Source organism: Myotis yumanensis, unplaced genomic scaffold, assembly GCF_028538775.1.
Source record: "Myotis yumanensis isolate MYYU_CA2020_CCGP unplaced genomic scaffold, mMyoYum1.0.hap1 SCAF_2, whole genome shotgun sequence".
Lineage (NCBI taxonomy): Eukaryota > Metazoa > Chordata > Mammalia > Chiroptera > Vespertilionidae > Myotis > Myotis yumanensis.
The window spans coordinates 18,552,058-18,578,091 of NW_027223753.1; the positions used below are offsets into that span (position 1 = coordinate 18,552,058).

The following is a 26,034-nucleotide window of genomic DNA, read 5'->3' on the forward strand; positions in this document are numbered from 1 at the left end:
GTGCTGGTCTAGCAGCGCGAGGCCTGCAGCATCTTCATGAGGCCTGGACACCCCAGGGAGGAGCCTGGGTCTGCTGCTGCCCGTCACTCAGCAGCTGATGAAGATGCTTTGGTTGAACCTATGATGCCAGCTCCATCCTTTCGTGCCTGGACTATTGCAATAGCCCCCTCCTTGGTCTTTATTCTGCCACCAGTCTTCCAATGCTTCCATTGCCCTGAGACCTGCATGACTTCTCTCAGGCAGACATAGGATGCTGCCATGCCATGGCCTCAAGGCCCTCCAGCTCCCGGGGGACAAAACCCAGACCCTAACATGGCAGGTGAGGCCCTGCATGACCAGCGCCTGCTTTCCATGACAGCTTCATGCTTAGGCCTCTCCTCCTGACCCCCCTCCTTTCTGTCCATACCTTGTCTTCCAGGTACCCCAGGCCAGTCTGATCCCAGGTCCTTTCACATGTCTCTACCTTTGCACATGCTCTGCCTCCTTACCCGCTCTCTCCCCTTCCCCCTCCCCGGGGCCCGCCTACTCACCCAGTCTTCCTTGAGCTGTGCTATCACTTCCCCTGCCCTCCTGGCACAGCACAATGGGTCAGTTCTCCCAGATGCTGTGTGACAGCGTTTGGCACTGGTTTTCTGTCTCCTTTGCCATTAGGCTGGGCTGGGAGCTCCTGAGGGCTGGGCTGAGCCTCTGTCATCTCCCGTCCCCAGGGCCTTGTACATGGCAGGTGCCACTCCGTGTTTGCATTGATGTGAGCCTCTGGGTACACAGGGAAGGTTCAGTGGGGGTGGCAGGTGGAGCTGGAGCTCCGGAGGGCAGCCCTGGATGGCAGCTGGTATGCCCCCTTGGCTGGCTCTGGGCAGGGGCTGCCGTAGCCTGGAGAATGGCTAGGGGAGGACGCTGGGTTGGACACCTCAGAAGAGGCTGTTGTGACAGGAGGTCTTGGGCAGATTCCCAGGGTGCAGAGCCCAGGACCTGGTGGTGAATCAGAAGGGACGAAGAGAAAGGGGGCTTAGAGAGGTCAGTGAGGTTTTGGAGTTGATTGTGGAAGTGGGTGGGAGGAAGGAGTGGATGGGGAAATTGGGTGTTGTTGGGGCACAGGACATATGTGATGGTCAGGATCACAGCTGGGGATGGAGTGATGGGACAAGGGGGGAATGGGAGATCACTAGTGATGAAGATACATGGGGGGTGGGCACAGCTGGGAGTGAAGGGACAAGGAATTGGGCGAACAGCTGAGGGTTGGGGGACATTTGAGGGATAGAGAGGAGGGGGATTTGGAACAGCTGGTGGATAAGAGGTGACAACTGGGAGGTGTCAGAAGCTTATCTGGACAGGATAAGTGGGTCTCTTCTGAGAGAGTGGGAATTGCACTGCTCAGAATGTATGTACGTACGTATGTGTGTGTTTACATGTGAGTGCATGTGCACCCTTGTGGTTGTGCATGTGTGTAAATATGTGTTTTACCTAGAATGTGGTGGTTAAGATCATGGCCTCGGGAGCCAGATCATCTGGGTTCTAATCCTGGCTCCACCACTGCTAGCCATTCAGCACTTGGGCAAGTCACTTGGCCTCTCTGGGCCTTTAGTGTTCTCATCTGTGAGATGGGGGTAATTATAGAACACACTGCATGGGGTTGCTATGAGGGTATATTCCATTTTCATACATACAGAGTGTAGAACAGGTCCTGACCCATGGTAAGCACTGTGTAAGTACTAGCTATTATTACTAGTAAGTGTGCGTTCTTGGCTTCTGATGAAGTCCAGGCCCAGGACGGGTAAAGAGTGATTAGCCAGATTGGTTGGGTCTGGCTCGCCTCTCACTTCCACCCCCCTGTTTACACCAACTTGCCGCCCACTCAGTACCAGGGCCCAATCCAATGGGTCTCCCTCTCTGTCTCTCTCCTGCTCTGCCCTGGGCTGGGGGCCAGGGGATGTGCTTTAATTGTCCAAAAGCTTTTTAGCAGAATCTGAATTCATTGTTTGCCTGCCAGTGCTCTGGGGCCCTCCTCAGAGATAAATACCTGGACAATGTGCTCAGTTCTGGCTGCCGGTCCCCTGGGCAGCAGTGGTTTCATCCTGTGCCCTTGGAGGGTCACTGAGGTGGACGGTGTTGGGGGCTGGAGCACAGGGGACCCACAGAGCAGACATGGCTCTTCACCCAGGGGGTAGCCAGTTCTCCCTGGCAGAGCTTCAGGCCCAGAGTTTTCCAGGGCTCTGGGCTCCCTGCTCTCCAGGGCAGCACAGGGAAGCATGTGCAACCTTCCCCACACACTTTTGCAATGTGCCGCATCGTTGCCTTACGCTAATAACTGCGCTGCATCATGGCCCTGGACTGCTCGGAGTGTGTGTTCTCTGGGGTTCCTGGGCCCAGCCCCTCCGGACTGGACCACACTGCACTGCGTCTCAGCCCTACACAGCATGGCCGTGCCAGGATCCTCCATTGCATTGGCTGCGTGTCATAGACTCCTCCATCTTTGCATTGTCTCCTTGTACTGCACCTCCACCCTGCAGCTGTACTGCCACTTATGTCTTTGCAACTGTCCTCTGTGCGATGTTACTCTCTCGGGCCTCACTGTTGCATTGGGCTTGTGGACTCTCCTAGGAGTTGGGCATGGCTCCTAGCGATGCACCACTGTGCTGTGCCAACAGATGGCATGCCACCACAACACTGCATCTCTGCGTCGCGTGGCATGTCTGCCTGCTCCTGGCCTAGCCCTTCGCACTGCGCCACTGCCTTGTAACGCTGCCCCCTATGGAATCCCGTCCTTTCTTGGTCTCACCACTGAGGTGTCTGCTGGTGGTGTCTCCCAAGTTCCTGTTGGCAGCCCCAGTTGAGCTTATATTTCACACCCAGCAGTTCCTTTGGAATCGCTCGTGTCCTTCTCTTCCCTGTATCTCTGTGCCTACACTGGACACATCCTTTATGTGAGAATTCAGAGAGCACCTATGTGCCTGGCCCTGTGCTAGAGTCTGGAGGGGAAGAATTAGCAAGGCTTGAATTTAGCACCTGGACACTTTCCATACACCTATCACACTGCACTGTGCACTGTGCCTCTGGGAAGTTCTGGATCACATCCACGAGGGACGAGGCACCTCTACGCTGCATCATGGCGCTGACCAGTTGGGCGGTGCCATTCCAGGTGTCTGTACTGGGCTCTGTGCACGCCGTGTGCTCTGCTCCCCTGCGTTGTGTAACTGCATTGTGCCTCTGTGTTGTGTGGAGCGGCTGCCTCTTACCCACAGCAACACCACATCATGGTACTACCCAGCCCTCTCCTCCCACGGGACTGTTAGGAAGCATAGATCTTTGTGCTACATGGTTTGTGCACAGCCCTCTGCCTCTCTATTCTGTACTGTGGCTTTATATGATACAGGGTGTCTGCATGCAGGGGTCTGTGCACTCTTCGCCCATTGTACCTCCGCACAGCACAGCCCTCCATTCAGTCCTTTGCCTCCCGATGGAGTCCTGCCCCACCCTGTGCCTTTCCCTTACACTGCCAATATGGCAGCCCTACTGTTAACCTTGGGATTTGGGATACATATTGATCAGGGAGATGGGGAGTGGGTCTGGCCTGTTTCCCTTGCTGTAGTTGGCTTCCTTCTATCCTTGGTGGAGATGAAGGATGTTGTGGCTGGCCTCTGTGTTGGCTGCTGTAGGGCAAGCATGTCAAACTCGTGGCTGATGGGCTGCATGTTTGACATGCTTGCTGTAGGGCGACCAGTTCAGCTTACTCTCCTGGTGGCCGGCTCTGGGTGATCTTCCTGGTTGCAGCTATGCTCAAGCCGCTGTGATTAGAAGGTGGACATATTGCTGCCAGCCCTGCCCTTAATTAATTGCTCCTCAATTATTCAGGGCTCTGGAGGGCAGTTCCAGAGAGACCTGGCTGAGGTTTGGATATGTTTATCTGGACAAGGAGAGCAGTGAAGTGGGCTGAGTCAGGTCTTTGGGCTGGAGTCATGGTCCTTGGCCTTAGGTGGGCTGCTTGGGGCCAGACTCTCAGGATCCTAAGCCCAGCTACGATGGACCATCTATTCTACACATGGATATGTTTATCTGGACAAGGAGAGCAGTGAAGTGGGCTGAGTCAGGTCTTTGGGCTGGAGTCATGGTCCTTGGCCTTAGGTGGGCTGGTTGGGGTCAGACTCTCAGGATCCTAAGCCCAGCTACGATGGACCATCTATTCTACACAAGGTTTGAGGATGGGGTTGAAAGGTATAAGAGACAGCCTTAACCTCAGGAAGGGAGAAGGTGGGGGTTAAACGGGCCTGAGATGGAGCCTAGTTGGTGTGAAGAACCTGGGGTAGGGCTGGGTTGGGCAAGAATGTCCAGGGGTGAGGCCCGTGTTGGTTCCGGGGTTGGGCTGGTTACCTAGAATAGGGGTGTGCCTTCAGATGATCAAATAGACCTGTGTTGTCATTGGGGTTGTATTTGGGTTCCCCGGGTCTGGGTTGGGGCTGTGCCTGCGGTTGGGTGTGACCCAGCCCTTACATTTATAATCTTTTGGGAAAAGTTTTGTTTCTCCTGGGGCCACCCGTGGGAACTGAATGCTCTGTTGACAAACTGAAGGGAACACAGATCTCATTGCACACAAACTCTGTTTACCGAGGGTCATGAGAAAACACGGGTAGCGCTGGCAGCCACAGCTGGCACAGAGCACTGTCCCCTGTCTAGTGGGGAGGAGTCTGGTGCTCACATGCTTGTGGTCACGCTCACGTGCACACACGTATACTTGCACAACTCCCCTCCACCCTGCCATGTAACACCTCCCTGGGGCACAGGCTTATCACTGAATATGCACACAGCAACACACACCTGCACACCACAGCTCCACCGCACACTGCCTGGGGGCCACCCTTTGAGACACCCATGCCCGCTCTCCTTCTCCCCCATAGTATCTATGTCTACTCTCAAGTAATTCGTGCTCACGTGCATCCTCACACAAATGGAATCAGAATTCTGGAGGTGGAATCCGCGGTCACCCGGTTCCCCATTTACATTTCACAAGTGAGGACGCAGGGGCTCAGAGAGGGCAAACCACATGCCCATGTTCACAGAGGATGTTAGAGGCTCAGCAGCAACTAGATCCAGGTCTCCTGCCTCCCACTTGAGTACTTGGAAGTTGGTATCAGGCTATCAGTCTTACAGCCATGTGTACACACACACACACACACACACACACACACACACACATGCACCTTGTGGAAACATGCAGTGGAGTGGTGGAGACCCCCACACCAGGCTTAAACCAGGGAGTCCCCCTCCCACACTCTGGCTCCTCCTGCAGAGGTTGCTTTGCCCCTTACACCACCCCATCCAGAGCCCAGCCGGATGTGGATAAACCATCCTCCTGCCTTCCCAAATTGTGGCTGACGGTTGCTCAGGCAACCGCCTGCCAGATTGGGGAGATTAGCTGAGGAATGTCGCTGGGCCAGTTTGAGTTGATGCTGGGGAGCTCCTGGTGGTCCTGCGTTGATTAAGCCCACCCTCTCCGGGAGGTCCTGGCAGAGATGGGTGCCAAGGAGGGGCCTGGTTTTCTCCCTGCCCCTAGGCCAGTTGAGACGGTGTCCCTAAGGTTTGGACTAGGCTGGAGTAAGAGAGTGTGTGTGTGTGTGTGTGTGTGTGTGTGTACATGTGAGTGTGGGGCTGTGTGTGAGTGAACATTTGAGTGTGGGGCTGTGTGGTTGTGTGTGTGTGTATGTGAGAACATTTGATTGCAAGGCTGTGTGTGTGTGTGTGTGTGTGAACATTTGAGTGTGGTGCTGTGTGTGTGTGTGTATGTGAGAACATTTGATTGTAGGGCTGTGTGTGTGTGTGTGAACATTTGAGTGCGGGGCTGTGTGTGTGTGTCTGTGAACATTTGAGTGTGGGGCTGTGTGTGTGTGTGAACATTTGAGTGTGGGGCTGTGTGTGTGTGTGAACATTTGAGTGTGGGGCTGTGTGTATGTAAACATTTGAGTGCGGGGCTGTGTGTGTGTGTGTGTGTGTGTGTGAGAACATTTGATTGTAGGGCTGTGTGTGTGTGTGTGAAGATTTGAGTGTGGGGTTGTGTGTGTGTGTGTGAAGATTTGAGTGTAGGGCTGTGTGTGTGTGTGTGAAGATTTGAGTGTGGGGCTCTGTGTGTGTGTGTGTATGTGAGAACATTTGATTGTAGGGCTGTGTGTGTGTGTGTGAACATTTGAGTGCGGGGCTGTGTGTGTGTGTGTGAAGATTTGAGTGTGGGGTTGTGTGTGTGTGTGTGAACATTTGAGTGAGGAGCTGTGTGTGTGTGTGTGTGTGAACATTTGAGTGTGGGGCTGTGTGTATGTAAACATTTGAGTGCGGGGCTGTGTGTGTGTGTGTGTGTGTGTGTGTGTGAACATTTGAGTGTGGGGCTGTGTGTATGTAAACATTTGAGTGTGGTGCTGTGTGTGTGTGTGTGTGTGAACATTTGAGTGTGGGGCTGTGTGTGTATGTGAACATTTGAGTGTGGGGCTGTGTGTGTGTGTGTATCTTTCTGAGTGAGAGCAGAGTGTGTGTTGTTTGCATCCAGGATGGGTCCCTGACATCGTTGGTGGCTTGTCCCACTCCTGGTCCTGTAGTGCCCTCTGGAGAAGCCACCTGATTCTGTCTGTGCCTCACCTTCTTGAGTAATATACGTGGCTTAACACCCAGTATCTGGGACTTCAGGTGTGGCCTCGGGCAAGCCGCCTCATCTCTCTGTGCCTCAGTTTCCATCTGTTAAATAGGAATAATAATAGTGTTACCCGTGACGTATCCCTTTCCCCACTGGGTGCTGGGGGTGGAGTCCTTACAATATTTTGAGAGAAAAAATTTTCTGAGACTCGCACGGAGGATGAGTGATTTTTATTTGAGTGGAATTACATCCTTGGGTTTCCGAACTCCCATTTCCCTTAATCCAGTCCTGAAAGATGTGCAGCTGGGGATTCAGCAGAGCTATAAACAAAGCCAGGGTCCAGAGTTTCTGCTCCAGGCTGGAACTGGGTCTGGTACAGCACCAGGCTAGTTGCAGTCCATTACTCCATTGTGTGGGGTTCACATGGCTCACATGTGAATGAATGTAGGGGAGCCAAGAGAGCGCACCCCCTTCAACAGGAGTCCTGAAAACACAAGCGAGTGGATGCCTTTGTTTAGGGGATTAAATATCTCAAGTCTTTCTGCACTTGCAGCGGCCATACCTGCTCTGGCCAATGACCTGTTCCCAGGTGTGACTGACAGACAAGTACCTCCCCTATGTCACCCAGACTTGACTGGGCATGCGTCTATTCTCCCCCTGTCCAGATCTGCAAGGAGTAGACTGGTGGCTTCCTGGGGAGTGTTAAACTGAAGCTTCCTGGCAAAGCTGCACAGATGGCATGCTCTTTTGCTCCTTTGCTCCTTTGCAGTTATTCATAACTAGGTTAAACCACAACGCTACCAATAGTATTTACCTTCTGAGTTACTGTGAGGGTTCACCAGCACAGGAGGTCATGGTGTAGGTGGTAGCCCCCTCGTGGTGGTGTTGACGTATGTGTACATGTCTGTGCCCATGTCTGTGTCGATGGAGCTGAGAGGGATTTCCGGCTACCATTCTTGCTCTGAACCCAAAGTCTGATCTAGTGTTTACCTCCAGGACTGGTGGCTCCTTGCAGGAGTTGGGTGTCTAGCAGGAGCTGGGACTTGGCTTTGGGTCATCCAGAGAGGAGGTGATGGGGTTTTTCCCAGGGCACAGGAGGGCTGATTGTTCCCAACCCAGGGTGAGCTGGGGACTGGGTGGGGGTGGGGTTCTCCTTGGGGAGACTGGCCCCTGAGATACTACCCACTAAGGCTGTGGCTGGAATGGGTCTGGCCCAGAGATACAGGAATGGGGGGTGGACATGGACCAGGGACAGGGAGTCTTCTGCCTAGAGGGCACTCTTGTTGGAGTCAGTCAGCCTGGGAGGTCACCCTGGCTGGGGTCAGTTATAGGCATCATTTGGTAGAGGTCAGGGGTCAGTCAGCCAGTCTGCTGGTCATTCTGGCTGAAGTCAGATGGTCTGGCAGTCATCTGAATGTCAATGGGGCCACTCTGGCTCAGGTCTGTCTGTGTGGGGTCACTGACCTGGGTTAGTCAGTCTGAGGGCCATTCTGGTTAAGATCAGATGGTCTGGGTGCCCCTCTGACCAGGTCAGTCAGCTGGGAGTCCTGGCAGCTCATGAAGGAAAGAGCTGGCACACTCGGGCTCGCCCCAGGACCAGGGGCGGGACCTCTGGGGCAGCTGTCTTGATACTTGTGTAGCAACAGGAAGGGCCTGCACCCTCGCAGGGCTCTAAACCTGGCTTCTCTTTCTGGCAATCTCTCTGCCTCAGGGAGGCCTTGGCTAAGACCCTCAGGAGCAGACTCAGCTCAGGCTGAATGAAGTCACTTGTTCCCTCCTCCAGGAAGCCCTCCCTGACCATCTCTACTGGCGATGTCCTCTCTGTGCTGTGCTGTGGATCATTTTCTAGCGGGAAAGCTAAGACCTTTCCAGCACTGATGAGGTTAAAACCCACCTCCCACAGGCCACAGGCCATGGTACAGACCAGGGCTTTTTACACAAAGGGGCAAAAGGCTCAGCCCAGGACTTGCCCCAGCTCTGGAGAGAGACTTCTATGATTTCCTTGCATCCACTTGGTGCCATCCCTATGCCCACGACTCATCATTTTACACTCCGATAGGGTCCAAGAAGAGGAAAGGGAAACCCCCCACAATGGGGAGCCCCTTTGTGCCTGGCTGTGCTGGGTGTCTCCATTTGCTACTTTACGCGATCCTCATAGCGACCTAGAGAAGTCCCTGCGGCAGGTGAAACAAGAGCCTCCGAGAGTGGCCACTGGCTGTGTGTGCAAAGTCCCCGCTGCTCCTGGCACGCGGCACCCACTCTCCAATTACTGTCTGTTTCTCTCCCCTCCTCTGCTTGAGCCTGGGAAGTAGCTCAGGTTCTCATAGTGAAGGCTTTTCTGGTGGGAGATGGGGACTTTGGCAGCTGACCAACATGGGTTCAAGTCCTGCTTGCTACTCATGTAGCCTCAAGTGGCACATGTGAGGAGCTGGTGTTCCCTGAGTGCTTGCATGTGCTAGGCACGGCGCTAAGTGGACCCCACAATGAATCCTAGCAACCCACGTGTGGATGGGGAACCTGAGGCTCAGAAAGGAGCAGTGACTTGCCCACAGTCAAAAGGATTGGCAAACTTCTGAGTCAAGAACCTTAGGAGCCGAAACCGGTTTGGCTCAGTGGATAGAGCGTCGGCCTGCGGACTGAAGGGTCCCGGGTTCGATTCCGGTCAAGGGCATGTGCCTTGGTTGCGGGCATATCCCCAGTGGGGGGTGTGCAGGAGGCAGCTGATCGATGTTTCTCTCTCATCGATGTTTCTAACTCTCTATCTCTCTCCCTTCCTCTCTGTAAAAAATCAATAAAATATATTTAAAAAAAAAAAAAAAAAGAACCTTAGGAGTCCAAACTCCTAAATCTGTCTGATACCAAAGCCACTCACTAATCTACCATGTTTACTGTGGACGAACCCTTCACCCCTCGGAGCCTCAGTCACCGTGTCTGTCAAGGGCAGGCACCCAGGACAGGGCTGGCATGATTTGTGCCTGCTTCCTTGCCACTTGCGCAGGCATTTCCCAGCTCTCAGGTGCTTCAGACTATCACTGAGGGGAACTCCAAACACTGAGGTTTGGGAGTGAGTGCAGGGACCGGGTGCAGGTACTTTCTGAACCAGCGGTATTTGTATTAGGTGCCCAACTCAGGGCTTCGATGAGCGAGCTAAGATTTACGGGCCTCATTACCAACCAAAGGCCTCACTCACATCTATTTCAATCCCCTATTCCTTCCTCCTCTTCTCGTTTAAACTGTAAACATTGGTTCCAAATCATGAGAACTTGCTTCCTTTGCTCATGTGTGTGCCCAGTCCATATATGACCGTGCCATTGTGTGTCATATTCCTGCAAGCAGAATCCTAAGTTGGGTGACTTTGGGCAATGACTGAATCTCCTAAGCTCATCTGTCAAGTAGGAATAATAGTGGCACCCGCTCAGAAGGCGAGGCCTAAATTCGAGTCTGCACCTATAAAGTTTAGCACTGTTCAGGGCTTGTTGTAAGCCTGAGATGATCTGTTGCCACTGTTATTTTTAAGCAGATACTGTCAGGGCTGGCTGAGGGCATTCATGACCCTGCCGGTCCTGGGGCCTACTGTCTGTCCTCTATGGGAAGGTGGAGGGGCAGGTGATGGGCTCTGACTAGCAGTCAGGAGATCTCAGTTCAAACTCATTCAGCTTCTTTGGGCCTCGGTTTCCTCATCTGTAAAATGGGGGTAATTCTAGTCCAAGTAATCTCACGAGTTGTTGTGAGGTTCTAATGATATAGCAGTACTGATAACTAGTTTTGTTGGGTAGGGTCTTTGATGGGTGGTTGAGCAGTGTGTGTGTGTGTGTGTGTGTGTGTGTGTGTGTGCTGGGAAGTACTGGGGGAGTGGACAATGTGGGGAGGTCTGGTATTGGGAGGAGACAATGAAAAGAGAGCCTTGGTAGAGGGAGAGGGTGGAGGAGGGCGAATTTTGTTGGAGGGAGCAGTGAGGGGAGGGCCTGTGGAGAGGGAGGGGGGCTGGGTAGGCCTGGGTAGTAAGGGAGTGTGGGGGCACCTGGAGGTAGTCCAGGAGCCCCCCTGGATAGTAGCCCCGCCCTAGCCTTGGCTAACCAGGCCCTGCCCTCACAGCTGGCTGCACCTTCGAGGAGGCAAGTGACTCAGCAGTGCCCTGTGAGTACAGCCAGGCCCAGTACGATGACTTCCAGTGGGAGCAGGTGCGGATCCAACCTGGTACCCGGGCTCCTGCGGACCTGCCCCACGGTGAGTCTACTCTGTCACCATTCCCCATTTGTCTCCTGCTGGGGGCATTCTGCCACCCTGCTATGTGACCTTGGGTACATTACATAACCTCTCGGGGCCTCATCTGCTTTGGCATCTGTAACGACATACATGACACTGTGAAGGTGAAGCTCTCTGGACACTGCCCAGCTGTGTACATCAGGGAGTTTCCCTGTAAAATCGGTGCAGGTTCAAGTATTCAAAGACCCTCTTTTTTTGCCTGGCTGGTGTGGCTCAGTGGATGAGCATCCACCTATGAACCAGGAGATCACGGTTCGATTCCTGACTAGGGCATATGCCTGGGTTGTGGGCTCAATCCCCAATGGGGGGCTTTCAGAAGGCAACCAATCAGTGGTTCTCTCTCATCATTGATGCTTCTCTTTCCCTCTCCCTTCCTCTTTGAAATAAGAAAATATATATTAAAAAAGAAAAGAAAAGACCTTCTTTATTCACCGAGAGCCTCTGAATCCTGGGTTCCCAGGACTTGAAGATGCTGACAGAGCAGTAACATGGGGGCTGAATGTGTATAAAACCTTCCTTCCTCTGCCCCCTTTTCCTGCAAGTCCCAGATCCTTCCCACTCCACAATGCCCTGCCCCTGTTTCAGGCTGGGACACTGTGGCATTGTGAGCCCTGGACTTGGAAGACTAATGACATGGGTTCTAGTCCCGGCCTCCTGCTCTGATGATGGCCCCTGGAACCCTGGTTCCAGAATCATGAAGAATGAACTTCAAATCCTGGGGTTATCACTTTATCAGCTGTGTGACCTGGGCAAGTCACTTCATTTCCCTGAGCTCCCATGTTTTTACCTGTAAAATGGGGAGAATATTTATTTCACAGGGTTATTAGATAATGTCTATATAAGGTACATAACATGGGTGGCATGTAGGGGTTCAATGAATGTTTAGTTGCTATTGTTGGAGGTATTTGAGGGAGCCCAATTATTAGCACCCCTCTTCAGTGGGTGCAGAATCAACTGGGAGTTAAGAAAAGGGTAAGACAGACAGAGGCCAACATATCAACCTTATTACCGATAAAAGCTGGGTGGAAGGTGATAGCACAGTGTGAGAACCACATGGGCCTGCTGAGGGAGCCTCAGAATTGACAGCCTGCGGACCCCTTCCTCTGCCCTGTCACAGTAGTGGGCCAGGGTCTCGGCTCTCAGAACTGCTGTCAAGGGTGCAGGGAAGGGCAGCAAAAATTCTCAGTGGTGAGGCCAGGAGTTGAAGCCAACAGGAGAGAGGCCCTCCACTGCCTGGCCTGGGCGGCCTCCAAATCCTCATCTCTTATCATTGGCATTGCCTCCTGGAGGCCTCCCTGCCTCCCCCTTCTGTGCCCCTGTGCCCACCCTGGGGCTCTCATCTCTGCCTTTGCAGGGCTCTCAGTCCCTTGTGTGAGCTCTGCACTCTCAGGTATCAGAGTCTGATCTGGGTGAGAGTGACCTATCAAGGTGCCCACAGTAGGGCGCTGTGTGGGCCGTCTCCATATCCCCAGGGCCCACTCTCAGTCTGGTACCTGGTTGGCACTCAGGTACAAGGTGATCTGCATTCACCTTTAACAGTCCTGACCACTCTGTGCGGGCTCTCTCTTTCTCTCCCATACACACAAATAGAGGTATATCCAGTGGGAAATGGGGAAAGAGAAATTTAGCAAGTAGCAGGGGCCTTGTGCTGGATCCTGGGGATGCAGGGGTCAGCAAGATGGGCACAGTCTCTGCTTCCTTGGTGCTCTCCTTTAAGATAAGGGTATTAGGGTGGAGAGAGAAGGAAAGAGGCAGAGAGCAGGAGAGAGAAAGAAGAGCCACAGGACTGAAGGGAGTAAATGAAAGAGGGGGGGGGGTGCAGAGTGAGAGCGAGGCAGAGGGAGCAGAAGGAAGAGACAAGAACAAAGTGTCAGATTGAAAGGGGGAGGAAGACGCACACAGCTGCTCACAGGGAGAGGAGAGAGGAGGCGGGGGCGGGGCGGGGGAGTGGGCCAAGAGAGACTGCTGGGTACTGGGGTCTGCCCCTTCCTGAGTGGGGACGGGGACCTGGGGTTTTGTTTGCTACCCACCAGGACTGGACCGGGAGCAGCCTCCACAGGCTTCTGGCTCACAGAGATGAATGAGATCCCCTCCTTGGAGTCCCTGGGGAGTCATCCCAGAGCTGGGAGCTGAATGAGCTTGTGTTGGCTGGTAGCCAAGCCCGGGAGGCGGCAGCGCTGGGTGGCTGCGGGCACCCCGTTGGCAGCTGCTGGGGCCTTCTCCCCACAGAAGGGAAGCCATAATCCCTCAGCCAGGTCCTGAGGAGTCCACCCACTCCCTCACCCAACTTCCAGGCCAGCAGACAGCCTGGATCTCTGGGGAAGGGGCAGGGCTACCTTTCTCTAGGTTGGAAACCAAGAGACATGTAACCCAGGAATTTAGACTCAGGAGGTGGGGGCTGGAAGGGAAGTTAGAGTCTTTTCATTCCATCTGTTCTATACAGTCATTCTGCTTGGGTTCAGAGCCTGTGCTGGGGACACAGTGGAACCCTGAGGCATCATAGGCTGGTGGGAAACACACACACCTTTATTCATGATCTAAGGGCCAGGAGAGAAGCCCACAGAGGGAGGAAGGAGGGGGGAGACTTCAGAAGAGATGGCCTTTGAGGGCTTGTCGTGCCAGAGTCTTGACTGCTGAGATGAATGACATGGTCCCTGCCTCCAAGGACAGCTCAGAGCGTGGGGAAAGCCTTGGATCGGCATGAGCTTGGGTTGTGATTGCAGGTGGTGAGGAGCAAGAAAGGGTTGTGTTAAAGTCAGACTTCTGTGTTTTTTTTGCTGCTCCAAGTCTCTCCTTTGGAAAATAGATGTAGGAAAGTGAAGGGACTTACCCAGTGAATCAGAGCTGGGTCCAGAACTCGGGACTCCGGATTCATGGTGTTGTCCAAATTCCTGGGGTCCTTGGTTTCTGCCCTCTCCTCTGTGCCCGCCTGACCCTGGTCCTGCAGGTCTCCTCAGCTCCTGACTCTTCCTCCTCTCTTTTCAGGCTCCTACTTGATGGTCAATGCTTCCCAGCATGCCCCCGGCCAGCGGGCCCATGTCATCTTCCAGAGCCTGAGCGAGAATGACACCCACTGTGTGCAGTTCAGCTACTTCCTGTACAGCCGGGATGGGCACAGCCCGGGCACACTGGGTATCTACGTGCGGGTCAATGGCGGTCCCCTGGGCAGCGCTGTCTGGAATATGACAGGATCCCATGGCCGTCAGTGGCACCAGGCTGAAATGGCTGTCAGCACCTTCTGGCCCAATGAATATCAGGTGGGCTGAGTTCAGTCTGTGGTCAGCTTATGCTTGAGGGTGGGGGTAGTGAGGTGTCAGCTTGAGGCCAGAGTGAGTGAGTGGCTGAGGATGGAATTAGTTTGTGTTCAGCATCAGGAGGCAATCTGTGGTCAAGGCCAGGAGTCAGTCTGTGGTCAGCATTGGGTTATTCAGTGACAGTTCAGTCTGGGTTCCATGTCAGAGCTGGGGTCAAGAGTGAGTTGGAACTGTGCTGGCCTGGAATCCCTGTCCGGCTGGGAAGAGTTTTGCTACTTGAAGGTAACTGTCCTCTGGCCTTGACCGTGTTAGCTCTGAGGGCTGACACCGCCTCCCACAACTAGCTGGCTTGGTTGGGCGAGTCACTGTGAGCTGGGCTGACCTCTGCTGGTTTGAGGAAGGGGCTGGAGCAGAGCTGAAAGGGGGCCCTTGTGGACACCTCCCCAGGCAGGGCTGGCGGCATGTCGGTATGACAGGGACCCTCCGCCTCCCCCAGGTGCTGTTTGAGGCCCTCATCTCCCCAGACCGCAGGGGCTACATGGGCCTGGACGACATCCTGCTGCTCAGCTACCCCTGCGGTGAGTCCCGGCCCCCTCGGGCGCAAGGGGAGGGTGCGGGCGGTCACGGCTCCTGCCTGCAGGGGGCGCAGGCCCAGCTCACCCCGCGGGTATATTCCCGCAGCAAAGGCCCCTCACTTCTTCCGCCTGGGCGACGTGGAGGTCAACGCCGGCCAGAACGCCTCCTTCCAGTGCATGGCGGCGGGCAGGGCGGCGGAGGCGGAACATTTTCTCCTGCAGGTGAGGAGGGTGGGGCCTTGGCCAAAGGGTGTTGGGGGCTTCTTCTGGGCACTGGCTCTCTCCGCCCTCTCGGGTGCCTCCATCCCCCCAGGGACGGCTCAATGGGGCCAGCACAGTTGCTACTCCCTTCGCCGGGTCAGGGCGAGATGGGGACGCTTCCCCCCGCCCGCGTCCCTGACCCGCTCACCCCTCTCTCTCCTCGAGCAGCGGCAGAGCGGGGCGCTGGTGCCCGCGGCCGGCGTGCGGCACATCAGCCACCGGCGCTTCCTAGCCACCTTCCCGCTGGCCGCCGTGGGCCGCGAGGAGCAGGACCTGTACCGCTGTGTGTCCCAGGCCCCGCGCGGCGCGGGCGTCTCCAACTTCGCGGAGCTCATCGTCAAGGGTCAGCTCGCGGGGGCGGGGCCGACGGGTGGAGGGGCAGGGTTTGCAGGGGTGGGGTAACACGGTCTTCCGGGGGCCTGCAGAGGGGGCAGTGTCTCTCCAGAGAAAAGGTCTGATCGAGGGGGCGGGGGTCTGATTGAGAGACCGGGCCTGGGGGTGGGGGGGTGGAGAGGGCAGGGCCAAGGTGTGAACCGGTAAGGCGGTGCCAGGCCGTAGGGACCGTGGGTTAACCCGAATAGGATTGCGATCAGCTCCTGGAGGCGAGGACTTGGGGATCGAGGGGAGTGAGGGAGAGGGTGTGGGCTGAGAGGTGAGGCTGGGGTCAGACTTTGGGGTGGGGGGCCCTTCATGGTCCTGGGCATTTAATGGGGGCGGGGAAGCGTTCTGGCTGAGGGCCTGGGGGTTGCATGAAAGGCCTGGGAGGACGCTTGGGATTTGGGTGTGATGGGATGCGGAGCTGGGGTCCGGGACCTCACAGCAGCATCCGTTGGCTCCGCCTCTACCCCATGTCCTCGTAGAGCCCCCCACTCCCATCGCGCCCCCGCAGCTGCTGCGCGCAGGTCCCACCTACCTCATCATCCAGCTCAACACCAACTCCATCATTGGCGATGGGCCGATCGTGCGCAAGGAGATTGAGTACCGCATGGCGCGCGGCCCGTGGGCAGAGGTGCACGCCGTCAACTTGCAGACCTACAAGCTGTGGCACCTGGATCCCGACACTGAGTACGAGATCAGCGTGCTCCTCACGCGCCCGGGGGACGGTGGCACTGGCCGCCCCGGGCCGCCCCTGGTCAGCCGCACCAAGTGCGCGGGTGAGTATGGGCTCCAGGCATCCATCCAAGGGGGGAACTGGCGCGTTCTGAGGTAGTATGGCCTGCAGCTGTGCTTCTAAAACTTCCTGAAACGTGATTTTTCCTCAGTCCTTGTTATGGTAAAGATAATAATAGCTAACACTTTGTGCCAGACACATAACGCACATGTACGTGCGCGCACACACACACACACACACACACTCACTCTCTCTCTCTCTCTCTCTTAGTGATTTAAAACTCACAACACACAAAAACCTGTACACGAATATTCATAGCAATACTCTTCATATTCATTTTATAGATGAAAAATTATAGAGAGAGTGAAAAATTTTAGAGAGAGAGAGGAAGGGAGAGGGAGGGAGAGAGAAAAATCAATGAGGTACAAAGATGTTAGGTTACTGGCCCAGAGCTAGTAAGTGGAGGAACTGGCATTGGAACCCTGGCCTGGCTGGCTCCAGACTCTGTCCATAATTCGACATTATGTTTCCTAGATAAAATAAACAACTTAACACCACCAGATGAAGAAAGTGTGTTATTAACTTGTAGCTGGAGTCTCTTGTCTGGGCATTGCTCTTCCATGTTGAAGGGCTGAAGCGTCTGCTAGGAGTGATGGCACACCTGCACCAGAGAAGCCATTATTTTTAATCTGAAGAGAAATTGAGAACAAAACAATTTTCTCACTCTGTGATTTAAGCATTTGTTTTTAATTAGATTTTTTATTATAATAATTACAGATTTATATGCAGTTGTAAGACAAAAGAGAGAATTCCCTATACACGCTACCCATTTCCTGCAATGGTAACATTTCCCAAAACTGTAGTATAATATCACAATCAAGATATTGACAGTGGCCGAAACCGGTTTGGCTCAGTGGATAGAGCGTCGGCCTGCGGACTGAAAGGTCCCAGGTTCGATTCCGGTCAAGGGCATGTACCTGGGTTGCGGGCACATCCCCAGTAGGGAGTGTGCAGGAGGCAGCTGATCGATGTTTCTCTCCCATCGATGTTTCTGACTATCTATCTCTCTCCCTTCCTCTCTGTGAAAAATCAATAAAATATATTAAAAAAAAAAAGATATTGACAGTGATACAACCCACAGATCTTATTCAGACTTCTCCAGTTTCACATGTTGCCATTTGTGTATATGTGTGTGTGTGTATTTCGTTCTAGTCGCTTTTATCACATGTGTAGGTTTGTGTATTTACCACAAACCTAGATACTGAACAGTTCAATCAACTTAAGAATCCTGGGTGGTGTTCTTTTATATCCACACTCGCCTCCATTCCTTCTTCCACCACAACTCCTGAGAACCACTAATCTGTCCTTCATTTCTAAAATTTTGTCATTTCAAAAATATTATATAGTCCTGCCAGTGTGGCTCAGTGCTTGAGTCGACCCATGCACTAAGATGTCAGGGCACGTGCCTGGGTTTTGGGCTCAATCCCCAGCAGGGGACAACGTGTTAATGTTTCTCTGTCATTGATGCTTCTGTCTCCCTCTCCCTCTCCCTTCTCTTTCTAAAATCAATAAAAACATATTTAAAAAGTTATATAATTTATGAAATCATACAGTATATAACCTTTTGGAATGGATTTTTAAAATTGGTACCATTTTTATTGAGATATAATTCACATCTCATACAATTCACTCATTAGAATGTCCAATTCAGTGGATTTTAGTACATTCACAGAGTTGTGCAACCATCACCACAAGCAACTTTAGAACATTTTCATCATGCCAAAAGGAAACCTTGTATCTTTTAGTAGTCCACCCCTCGTTTCTTCCTAACACCTCCAACACCAGACAACCACTAATTTACTTTGTCGGCGTGGCTTTCTTCATGTGCTTATATTTACAAAAATCCATATTTACCTTTTTGTGAACAGTTTATATAAATGAAGTCTTACAATATACAGTTATTTTTTGTGACTGGCTCCATTCACCTAGGATAATGTTTTTAAGGTTTATCCACATTGTGGTATATATCAGTACTCTATTCCTTTTTTATTGCTGAATAATATTCTGTTATATGGACAATACCATAATTTATCCATTCACAAGTTGATGGACATTTGGATTGTTTATACTCGGAGTCCCGAGTTCTGGACCCACCCAGCTATTCTTTTTGGCTATTATGAACAGTTTTGCTATGAATATTCATGTACAGGTTTCTGATGGACATATGTTTTTATTTCTTCTGGTTATATAGCGTATATATCATACGGTAACTATGTTTAACCTTTGAGGAACAGCTGCACCGTTTTACATTCCCATCAGTAGTATATGAGGGTTTCAATTTCTCTATATTCTTGTCAACATTTATTATCTGTCGTCTTATTAATAACCCTCCTAGGGGGTATGAAGTGGTATCTCATTGTGGTTTTGATTTGCATTTCCCTGATGGTTAATGATAATGAACATTTTTTTCATGTGCTTATTGGTCATTGGTATGTCTTCTCTGTAGAAGTGTCTACTCAAACCCTTTACCTATTTTTAAGTTTTTGTTGTTGTTATTGTTGTTGTTGTTATTGAGTTGTAGGAATCTATATAATAAAAGCCTAAGCGACTGTTATGGCGGAATGACCAGAATGACCGGTTGCTATGATGCGCACTGGCCACCAGGGGGCAGATGCTCATCGCAGGAGCTGCCCCCTGGTGGTCATTGTGCTCCCACAGGGGGAGCGCTGCTCAGCCAGAAGCTGGGCTCACAGCTGGCAAGTGCAGCGGCGGTGGCGGGAGCCTCTCCCACCTCCGCAGCAGTGCTAAGGAGCAGCGAGCAGGCGGGTGGTAAGGAGTGAGGGGTCCTGGACTGAGAGAGAGCGCAGGCCGGGCTGAGGGACACCCCCCCCCCCCCAGTGCAGAATTTTGTGCACTGGGCCTCTAGTTCTTCATATATTATAGATGCGAAACCTTTATCAGATGTATTTGCAAACATTTTCTTCCATTCTGTGGGTTGTCTTTTAACTTTCTTGATGGTGTCTTTTGAAGCACATAAGTTTTTAATTCTGATGAAGCCCAATTTATATATTTTTTCTTTTGTTGTTTGTGCTTTTGATGTCCCATCTAAAACAAAAATAACAAACTTCTGCCTAACCTAATAGATTTACCTCTATTTTTTCTAGGAGTTTTATAGTTTTAGCTCTTACATTTGGGCCCTTGATCCATTTTGAGTTCATTTTTGTATATGGTGTGAGGTAAGGGTCCAGCATTATTCTTTTGCATGTGGATGTCCAGTTGTCCCAACACTATTTATTTATTATTTAATTTATTTACTTTAGAAGATAACTTTAGCAGTTTTTATATATGTTTTTATTGATTTTAGAGAGTGAGGAAGGGAGAGGGAGAGAGACACATCTATCAGCAGCCTCCTGTGCACCCCCTACTGAGGATCGAGCCCGAAACCCAGGCATGTGCCCTGATCAGGAATTTAACCTCTTGGTGCATGGGATGATGCTCAACTAACTGAGCCACACCAGCTAGGGGCCCAGAACCATGTATTGAAAAGATTATTCTTTCCCCATTGAATTGTCTTGGCACTGAGATTGGTTTTTTTTTGTTCAATATAATTCCCTGGAGATTCATCCAGGTTGTTGTGTATATCAATAATTTATTCTTTTTTATTGCTGAGTAGTATTCTATGATATGGATATACCACACTTTGTTTAACCTTTCACCGGTTGAAGGACATATGGACTGGTACCACTTTTTGGCTATTATAAGTAAAGCTGCTATGAGCATTTGTGTATAGGTTTTTCATGAACATAAACTTTCATTTTTCTGGGATAAATGCCCAAGGACTCTGCTGATGGTTCATATGCTAAGGGCATATTTAGTTTTATCAGAAACTGCCAGAATGCCTATATATTTTACATTTTCACCAGCAATGTATGAGTGATTCAATTTTCTGCATCCTTGCCAAAATTTGGTGGTGTCATAATTTTTGTTATTTTAGCCATTTTGAGAGGTGTATGGTAATATGCCATCCTGGTCTTAATTTGCATCTCCTTAATGCCTAGTGATGTTGAACATCTTTTCATGTGCTATTTGCCATCTGCATTCCTCTTTGGTGAATTGTTTGTGTCTTTGCCCATTTTTCTGAGTGGATTATTCATATTTTACTGTTGAGTTTTGAGAGGTATTTATACATTCTAGATACTAGTCCTTTTGTTGGATATGTAGTTTGGAAATACTTTTCTCCCAGCTTTTAACTTGTCTTTTTATCCTCTTTACCTGGCCTGTCACAGAACAACCACTTTTAATTTTGATGAGGCCAATTTATAAAAATTTTCTTTTATTAATTGTGCTTTTGATGTCAAGTTTAAGAACTCCTTGCATAACCCTAGATTCCAAAGATTTTCTCCTGTGTTCCCCCCCAAGTGTAAAAATAGTGTTTTTTAAAAAATATACATTTTTATTGATTTCAGAGAGGAAGGGAGATGGGGAGATAGAAATATCAGTGATGGCTGCCACTGATCACATGGTAGGTTAACAAACCAGGTTTCCGCCCGGCCGGCATGGCTCAGTGGTTGAGCATCACTGATTGGCTGCCTCCTGCACACCCCCCGACTGAGGATCGAGCTCGCAACCCCGGCATGTGCCCTTACTGGAATTGAACCTGGGACCCTTCAGTCCACAGGCTGATACCCTATCCACTGAGCCAAACTGGCTAGGGCTAAAATAGTTTTACTTTTTACATTTAAGTCCACAATCCATTTTGAGTTAATCTTTGGATAAGGTACAAGGTTTAGGTTGAGGTTTATTTATTTATTTTTGCAGTTCATATTCTGTGTTTTAAAAAGCTGATCTGGGAACCATCTAAAATCCAGTTAAATGCTACATCTGGGGAGACCCTTGTGGGGTGGGCCGGAGTATTCAAGTGGGAATTACTTTCTAGCTGAGGGATCTGGGTCAGGTTACTGAGCCTCTTGGAACTTTAGTTCCCTTGTTTTATAAAACGGGAATAATTTTACCATATAGAGTGTGAAGATTCATTAAAAAAAAAAAAAGGCTATTGAGTGCCTATAATGTGTCAGGTACTATTATAGCTGTGAGGGGTTTAGGACTGGGACCAAGACAGACAAAGGTTACTAGCGTGAGAGTTCTGCATGTAGAACTCACATTTTGGTGGGAGGAGACAGTAAACAACGAAATACATAGTTTGTCAAATGATAATAAGTGCTAGGGAGGGGTGTGTGTGGCGGTAGGAGGATTGTTATTTTAAAAAGGCTCCAGAGTCTAGTTTACTGAGAAGGTGACATTTTAGCAGAGACTGGAAGGAGGTGAGGCCTGGGCCATGCAGGAAGCTGGAGGCATTGCGCGGGGCGGGATGGGGGTGGGGGACAGGGGCGGGGGGGACGGGTAGCATTCCAGGCTGACCGAGAATAGTAAGCTCAGTCTAGGCTGGAGCATGTGTGAGGAGCAGCAAGGAGACCAGTGTAGCTGCAGGCTAGTGAGTGAAGGGGAGAGGGCAGGAGAGAAGGTCATGACCACACTGGCCATGTGGGACTCAGGGCCATTTCCCTTTGAGTGAGCTGGGGAGCCACTGTGGGGTCTGGAGAGCAGCAGTGACCTTACCTGCTTTGTTTAAAAGGATGATTCTCGAGCATAGATCTAGGAGGGGAAGGGGACCAAAGGAGGGACCAGTGAAGAAGCCACTGTAGCAGTCAGTATAGAGATGGCGGAGGCTGAGAGCTGGGAGGAAGGGTGGAGGTGGTGAAAAGTGGTTAGATGCTGGGTTCATGCTGAAGGTAGAGCTACCTGCGCCTGCTGACGGATTGGAAATGCATCGAGAGAGACGGGAAGAGAGAGAAGTCAGGGATGGCTCCAAGGTGTTTTGTTTGAGCCGCTGGAAGGATGGAGTTGTCACTTACTGTGAAGGAGCAGACTTCGGGAGGAGCAGCTGTGACGGGGGTTCGTAGACAGGAGCTCTGTGTTGGAACTGTTGACGTAGACGGCCAGTGGAGATATCCATCAGGCAGGTGGATTTATGAGTGTGGAGTTCAGGGAAGTGGTTCGGGCCACAGGTACAAATTTGAATTTCGTCGGTATAGACGTGGTGTGGATGGTATTGAAAGCCATGGGACTGGATGAGGTCTTCCAGGCTGGTGGCTCCCAACCAGGGTGATTTGTCTCCCAGGAGACATTTGCAGTGTCTGGAGACATATTGGTTGTCACAACTGGGGTTGGGGTGCTGATGGCATGAAAGGGGGGAGGAAGCAGGGGAAGCTGCGGCACAGCCTATCACGCACAAACAGCTCCCACAGCAAAGAATCATCTAGTCCAAAATGTCGATAATGCCGAGGCTGAGAACCCCAGACTTAGTCCTTAGATTTCTAGGAAATAAGTGTAGATGGAAGGGAGGACTTGTGAAGCCTGAACATGGGCCCTCCAGTGTTTGAGTTCAATGCAGGTAATTACATACAAATACATTAAATGCATGGGAAACACAGTGCCCACCTCGCAGGAAGCACCCAGTCAGTGACAGCTGTCATTTTATGGCGTTTTGAACTCTTCAAAGCCAGTTCTGGTCAGGTACTTAGAATAAACAAAATCAGAGCTGGGGGTCCAGAGAGAATCCCCCCTTAGTGTACAGATGGGGAACTGAAACCCAGAGAGGGGCAGGCACTTGCCTGTGATCAGCTGGTGGGTTAACAAACCAGGTTTCAGCCTGGCCAGCATGGCTCAGTGGCTGAGCATCGACTTTTGATATGAACCAGGAGGTGGCGGTTTGATTCCCAGTCAGGGCATGTGCACAGGTTTCGGGTTTGATCCCCAGTGAGGGGTGGCAGGAGGCAGCTGATCAATGATTCTTTCTCATCATTGATGTTTCTATCTTTCCCTCTCCCTTCCTCTCTGAAATAAAAAAATAAAAGAAACCGGATTTCCTGCTGACAGCTGTTAATCCCATTTTACAGATGAGTAAGTTGAGATTTGGAGATTTAGTCACTTGCCCAAATCTACACAGTGAGTCCATAGTAGAGTCAGAACCAAAGTTCGAATGCACTGATTTGCAATCCACTGTTTCAAACAACAACAAAACAGCTGCCGTCATGGGCTGAGCGCCCACTTTGTGCCAGGCACTGCTAAACACTTCCCACAGGTTGGCCAGGATGGAAGCTCGGGCAGGACCCAAACGGCTCATCCAGCCCCTTTAAATTACATGCTTCTCGTCGTTGACATAACCACCCCCTCCTTGCTTAGGTGCCTTGGTCGGGGGGTTGTTTTGTTGTTGGCCAGCTGTGTTGTCGTCTCCTCTATCCCCCTGACACTCTCCTCCCACAACATTATTTGCCATAAAAACAATAATATAATGTCAGTAGAAGGCATTTTAAAAAAAATCGCTCTAAATCTCAGCATCCTAGCCCAACAGCTGTTTTAGTTTTTCTGTCTTCTTCAAATCTCTGCCCATATGCCTACAGTACACATTTTTACACCCTTGTCATTGGGATGTAGAAAGCATTTGTATTCCGCTTCCTTTGCTTGAGGTTGTTACATGGGTTATGTTGTTTATAATTATGTTTATTGGCTGCAGAACTCTGTTGAGTGTCTCCATATTGCTGGCCTATTTGTTTCTAGATTCCTATATAAATAATACTACATTGAAACAGTGCTTAGCGCACTTTATTTCCTTCCCCAGTTTTCTTTAGGATAAATAGACAGGAGTGGTCTAAGAAAGGGCTTTGGCATATATTGCTTTATTTTAATTTTTAAAAAAAATATTTTTATTGATTTCAGAGAAGAAGGGAGAGGGAGAGAGAGAGATAGAAACATCAATGATGAGAGAGAATCATTGGCCAGCTGCTTCCTGCGCACCCCACACTGGAGATCGAGCCCATAACCCAGGCATGTGCCCTGACTGGGAATTGAACCGTGACCTCCTGGTTCATAGGTCGATGCTCAACCACAGAGCCATGATGGCCAGGCGACATATATCGCTTTAAAAAATGGTGATACTAATTTATACTGCTACCAGTATCTCACCTTAGTGCACACATATTAGTTCATGAATATGGGCTGGGCAGTTTGACCCATCTTATGTAATTCTCACACTTGCTCTTCAAAAAGTACGTGTTATCTCCATTTTTTTTTCAGTCAAGGACCACACGTCCAGAGTTGAGTCACTTGCCTGAAGCTACAGAACTAAGAAGGGGTAGATGTAGGGTTTGGAGTTTGGAGCACCCAACCCCACTCCCGAGTCCCTTCCACCGGAAACAGCTGAATGGCTCAGGGTTATTGTATCCTCATTAGCATTATTAAAATAAACACACTTGGACTAATTTAACAGATGTTAACCGTTAGCCTCGTTGTTTTAATGTGCATTTTGACCCTTGATCTCCGAGTGGCCTGTAGCCCTGTGGAATTTAGAGGGATGGGGTTTTGAGGGCCCCACGTTCTGTTTTGCCAACGTGTGCTGGCAGCTGAAGAGAGTGTGTCTGGGTGCCAGATGGTTTTTGGAAACACAGAGGGACTCATGAATTCACACCCCTCAATCAACATATCAGTCTCTAGTCAACAAACTATTTGAGCCTCTGGATCTGCCCAGATTTGGTCAGGGTGGGGGGGTGAAGAGAAAAGTGAGGTTTCTTTTCAAAGACCCCTCAGTCTAGCGAGGTGGGGCGGGGGGGGGGGGGGGGGGGGGGGGGGGAGGCTAACACAGCTGGTGGAGAATGAGATGCCCCAGTGGGAGGGTGGACGGTTCATCCTCCCAGTTAGAGGTTGCTATTTTGTGCCCTGCAAAGCGGTCGTAAAGAACCTGAGCAGGTCGCCAGTGCTTAAAAATCTGGAGGTTTCACATACAAATCTAAATTTCTGGCTTCTCTTAAAAAAAAAATGAGGATCTGGCAACCCTGAGCCTGTGGTCCTGCCTGGCAACATCGCCTGGAGCTGGGCGGCAGCTGCCCTTTTTGGATGGGATGCTTATTGCCCCGTTTGTCATAGTCCCGGCCCAGTCTGTGTCACCAGTTTACACTGAGCGTCCCATGCCCTTCTCTGAATCTGCAGGAGGGCAAAGGCAGCAGGGAGGATGGAAAGGAATGTAGGGCAGGTGCTCCCGGGGGTAGGGATGGTGTGAGTAGAGCTGCAGGGACCGAGACCTGCTCTCATTAGTGCCAATAAAGCAGCGGTCCGTTGGCTCCCATAGCCGCCTTGGGACAGTACACATGGGACAGCCAGGACCAGAGCCAGAAAGTCAGGGAATACAGCTACGACCTCTGAACAAGAGAGCAGAGTGAGTATACACAGAGTCCGCCCCCTCCACCCCCGACACGTAAGAATGATGGGTTAAGACAAAGCCACATAGAAAAACATTAGGAAAATCTATGAGGGCCAGGAACGGGGAAGAAAATTTAAGTTCAGGACGCGGGCTTGCAGCCAGCAGCCCGCAGGTTGCAGCGAGCAGTGGGAGCCAGCCCTTCCATGTCCTTGACGGATGGGGATAGGGTCTGCTGCGCTTGTGGGGAGAAGGGAACCAGACTGTAAGAAGCCAAGGGGTGGGCCTTGCTCCTCGCAGGTGCTGAACTATCTCTTTGGAGGCCAGATCTAGGACTGCAGACGCGCAGTTTGCCTGTGGCTCAAGGAAGAAAGGAGAGCGCCACGGTGGAAACAGAAAGTTTTATTGTGCTGTACTTGGGGCCAGCCTCTAACGCTGGACTACCCACGTGTCTGAGTAAAGAGCAACCTGGGGTGATGCTTCCCTTTGCATCTTCTTTGTAAAGTGCATCCTGAGCACATTACTCATATAACAAATGATGACAGGGACACACTGAATCCTCGTAGGAGGCCAAGCAGCAGTACCCTCTCACCTGTTCCTTAAGGCGTGTCCTGAGGTCCTCTAACTGGGGACACCTTGCAGGTACTCAGAGAACTTGAAGGTATTGAAACTACATTTCACAGAACCAGGGTGCAAGAGAGAAA

At 51.1% G+C, this 26,034-nt stretch overlaps 1 protein-coding gene across 3 annotated transcripts in view; it reads left to right on the forward strand.

The window, feature by feature from the left end:
- PTPRU (protein tyrosine phosphatase receptor type U) overlaps nucleotides 1-26,034 on the forward strand; it is an 80,854-nt gene that overhangs the window by 5,336 nt on the left and 49,484 nt on the right. For all 3 annotated transcript variants that reach the window (XM_070404563.1, XM_070404564.1, XM_070404565.1), the window contains exons 2-7: nucleotides 10,709-10,840; nucleotides 13,865-14,136; nucleotides 14,630-14,711; nucleotides 14,815-14,930; nucleotides 15,138-15,312; nucleotides 15,830-16,123. In XM_070404563.1, coding sequence (XP_070260664.1) covers nucleotides 10,709-10,840; nucleotides 13,865-14,136; nucleotides 14,630-14,711; nucleotides 14,815-14,930; nucleotides 15,138-15,312; nucleotides 15,830-16,123 — 1,071 coding nt within the window. The remainder of the gene's footprint in view (nucleotides 1-10,708; nucleotides 10,841-13,864; nucleotides 14,137-14,629; nucleotides 14,712-14,814; nucleotides 14,931-15,137; nucleotides 15,313-15,829; nucleotides 16,124-26,034) is intronic.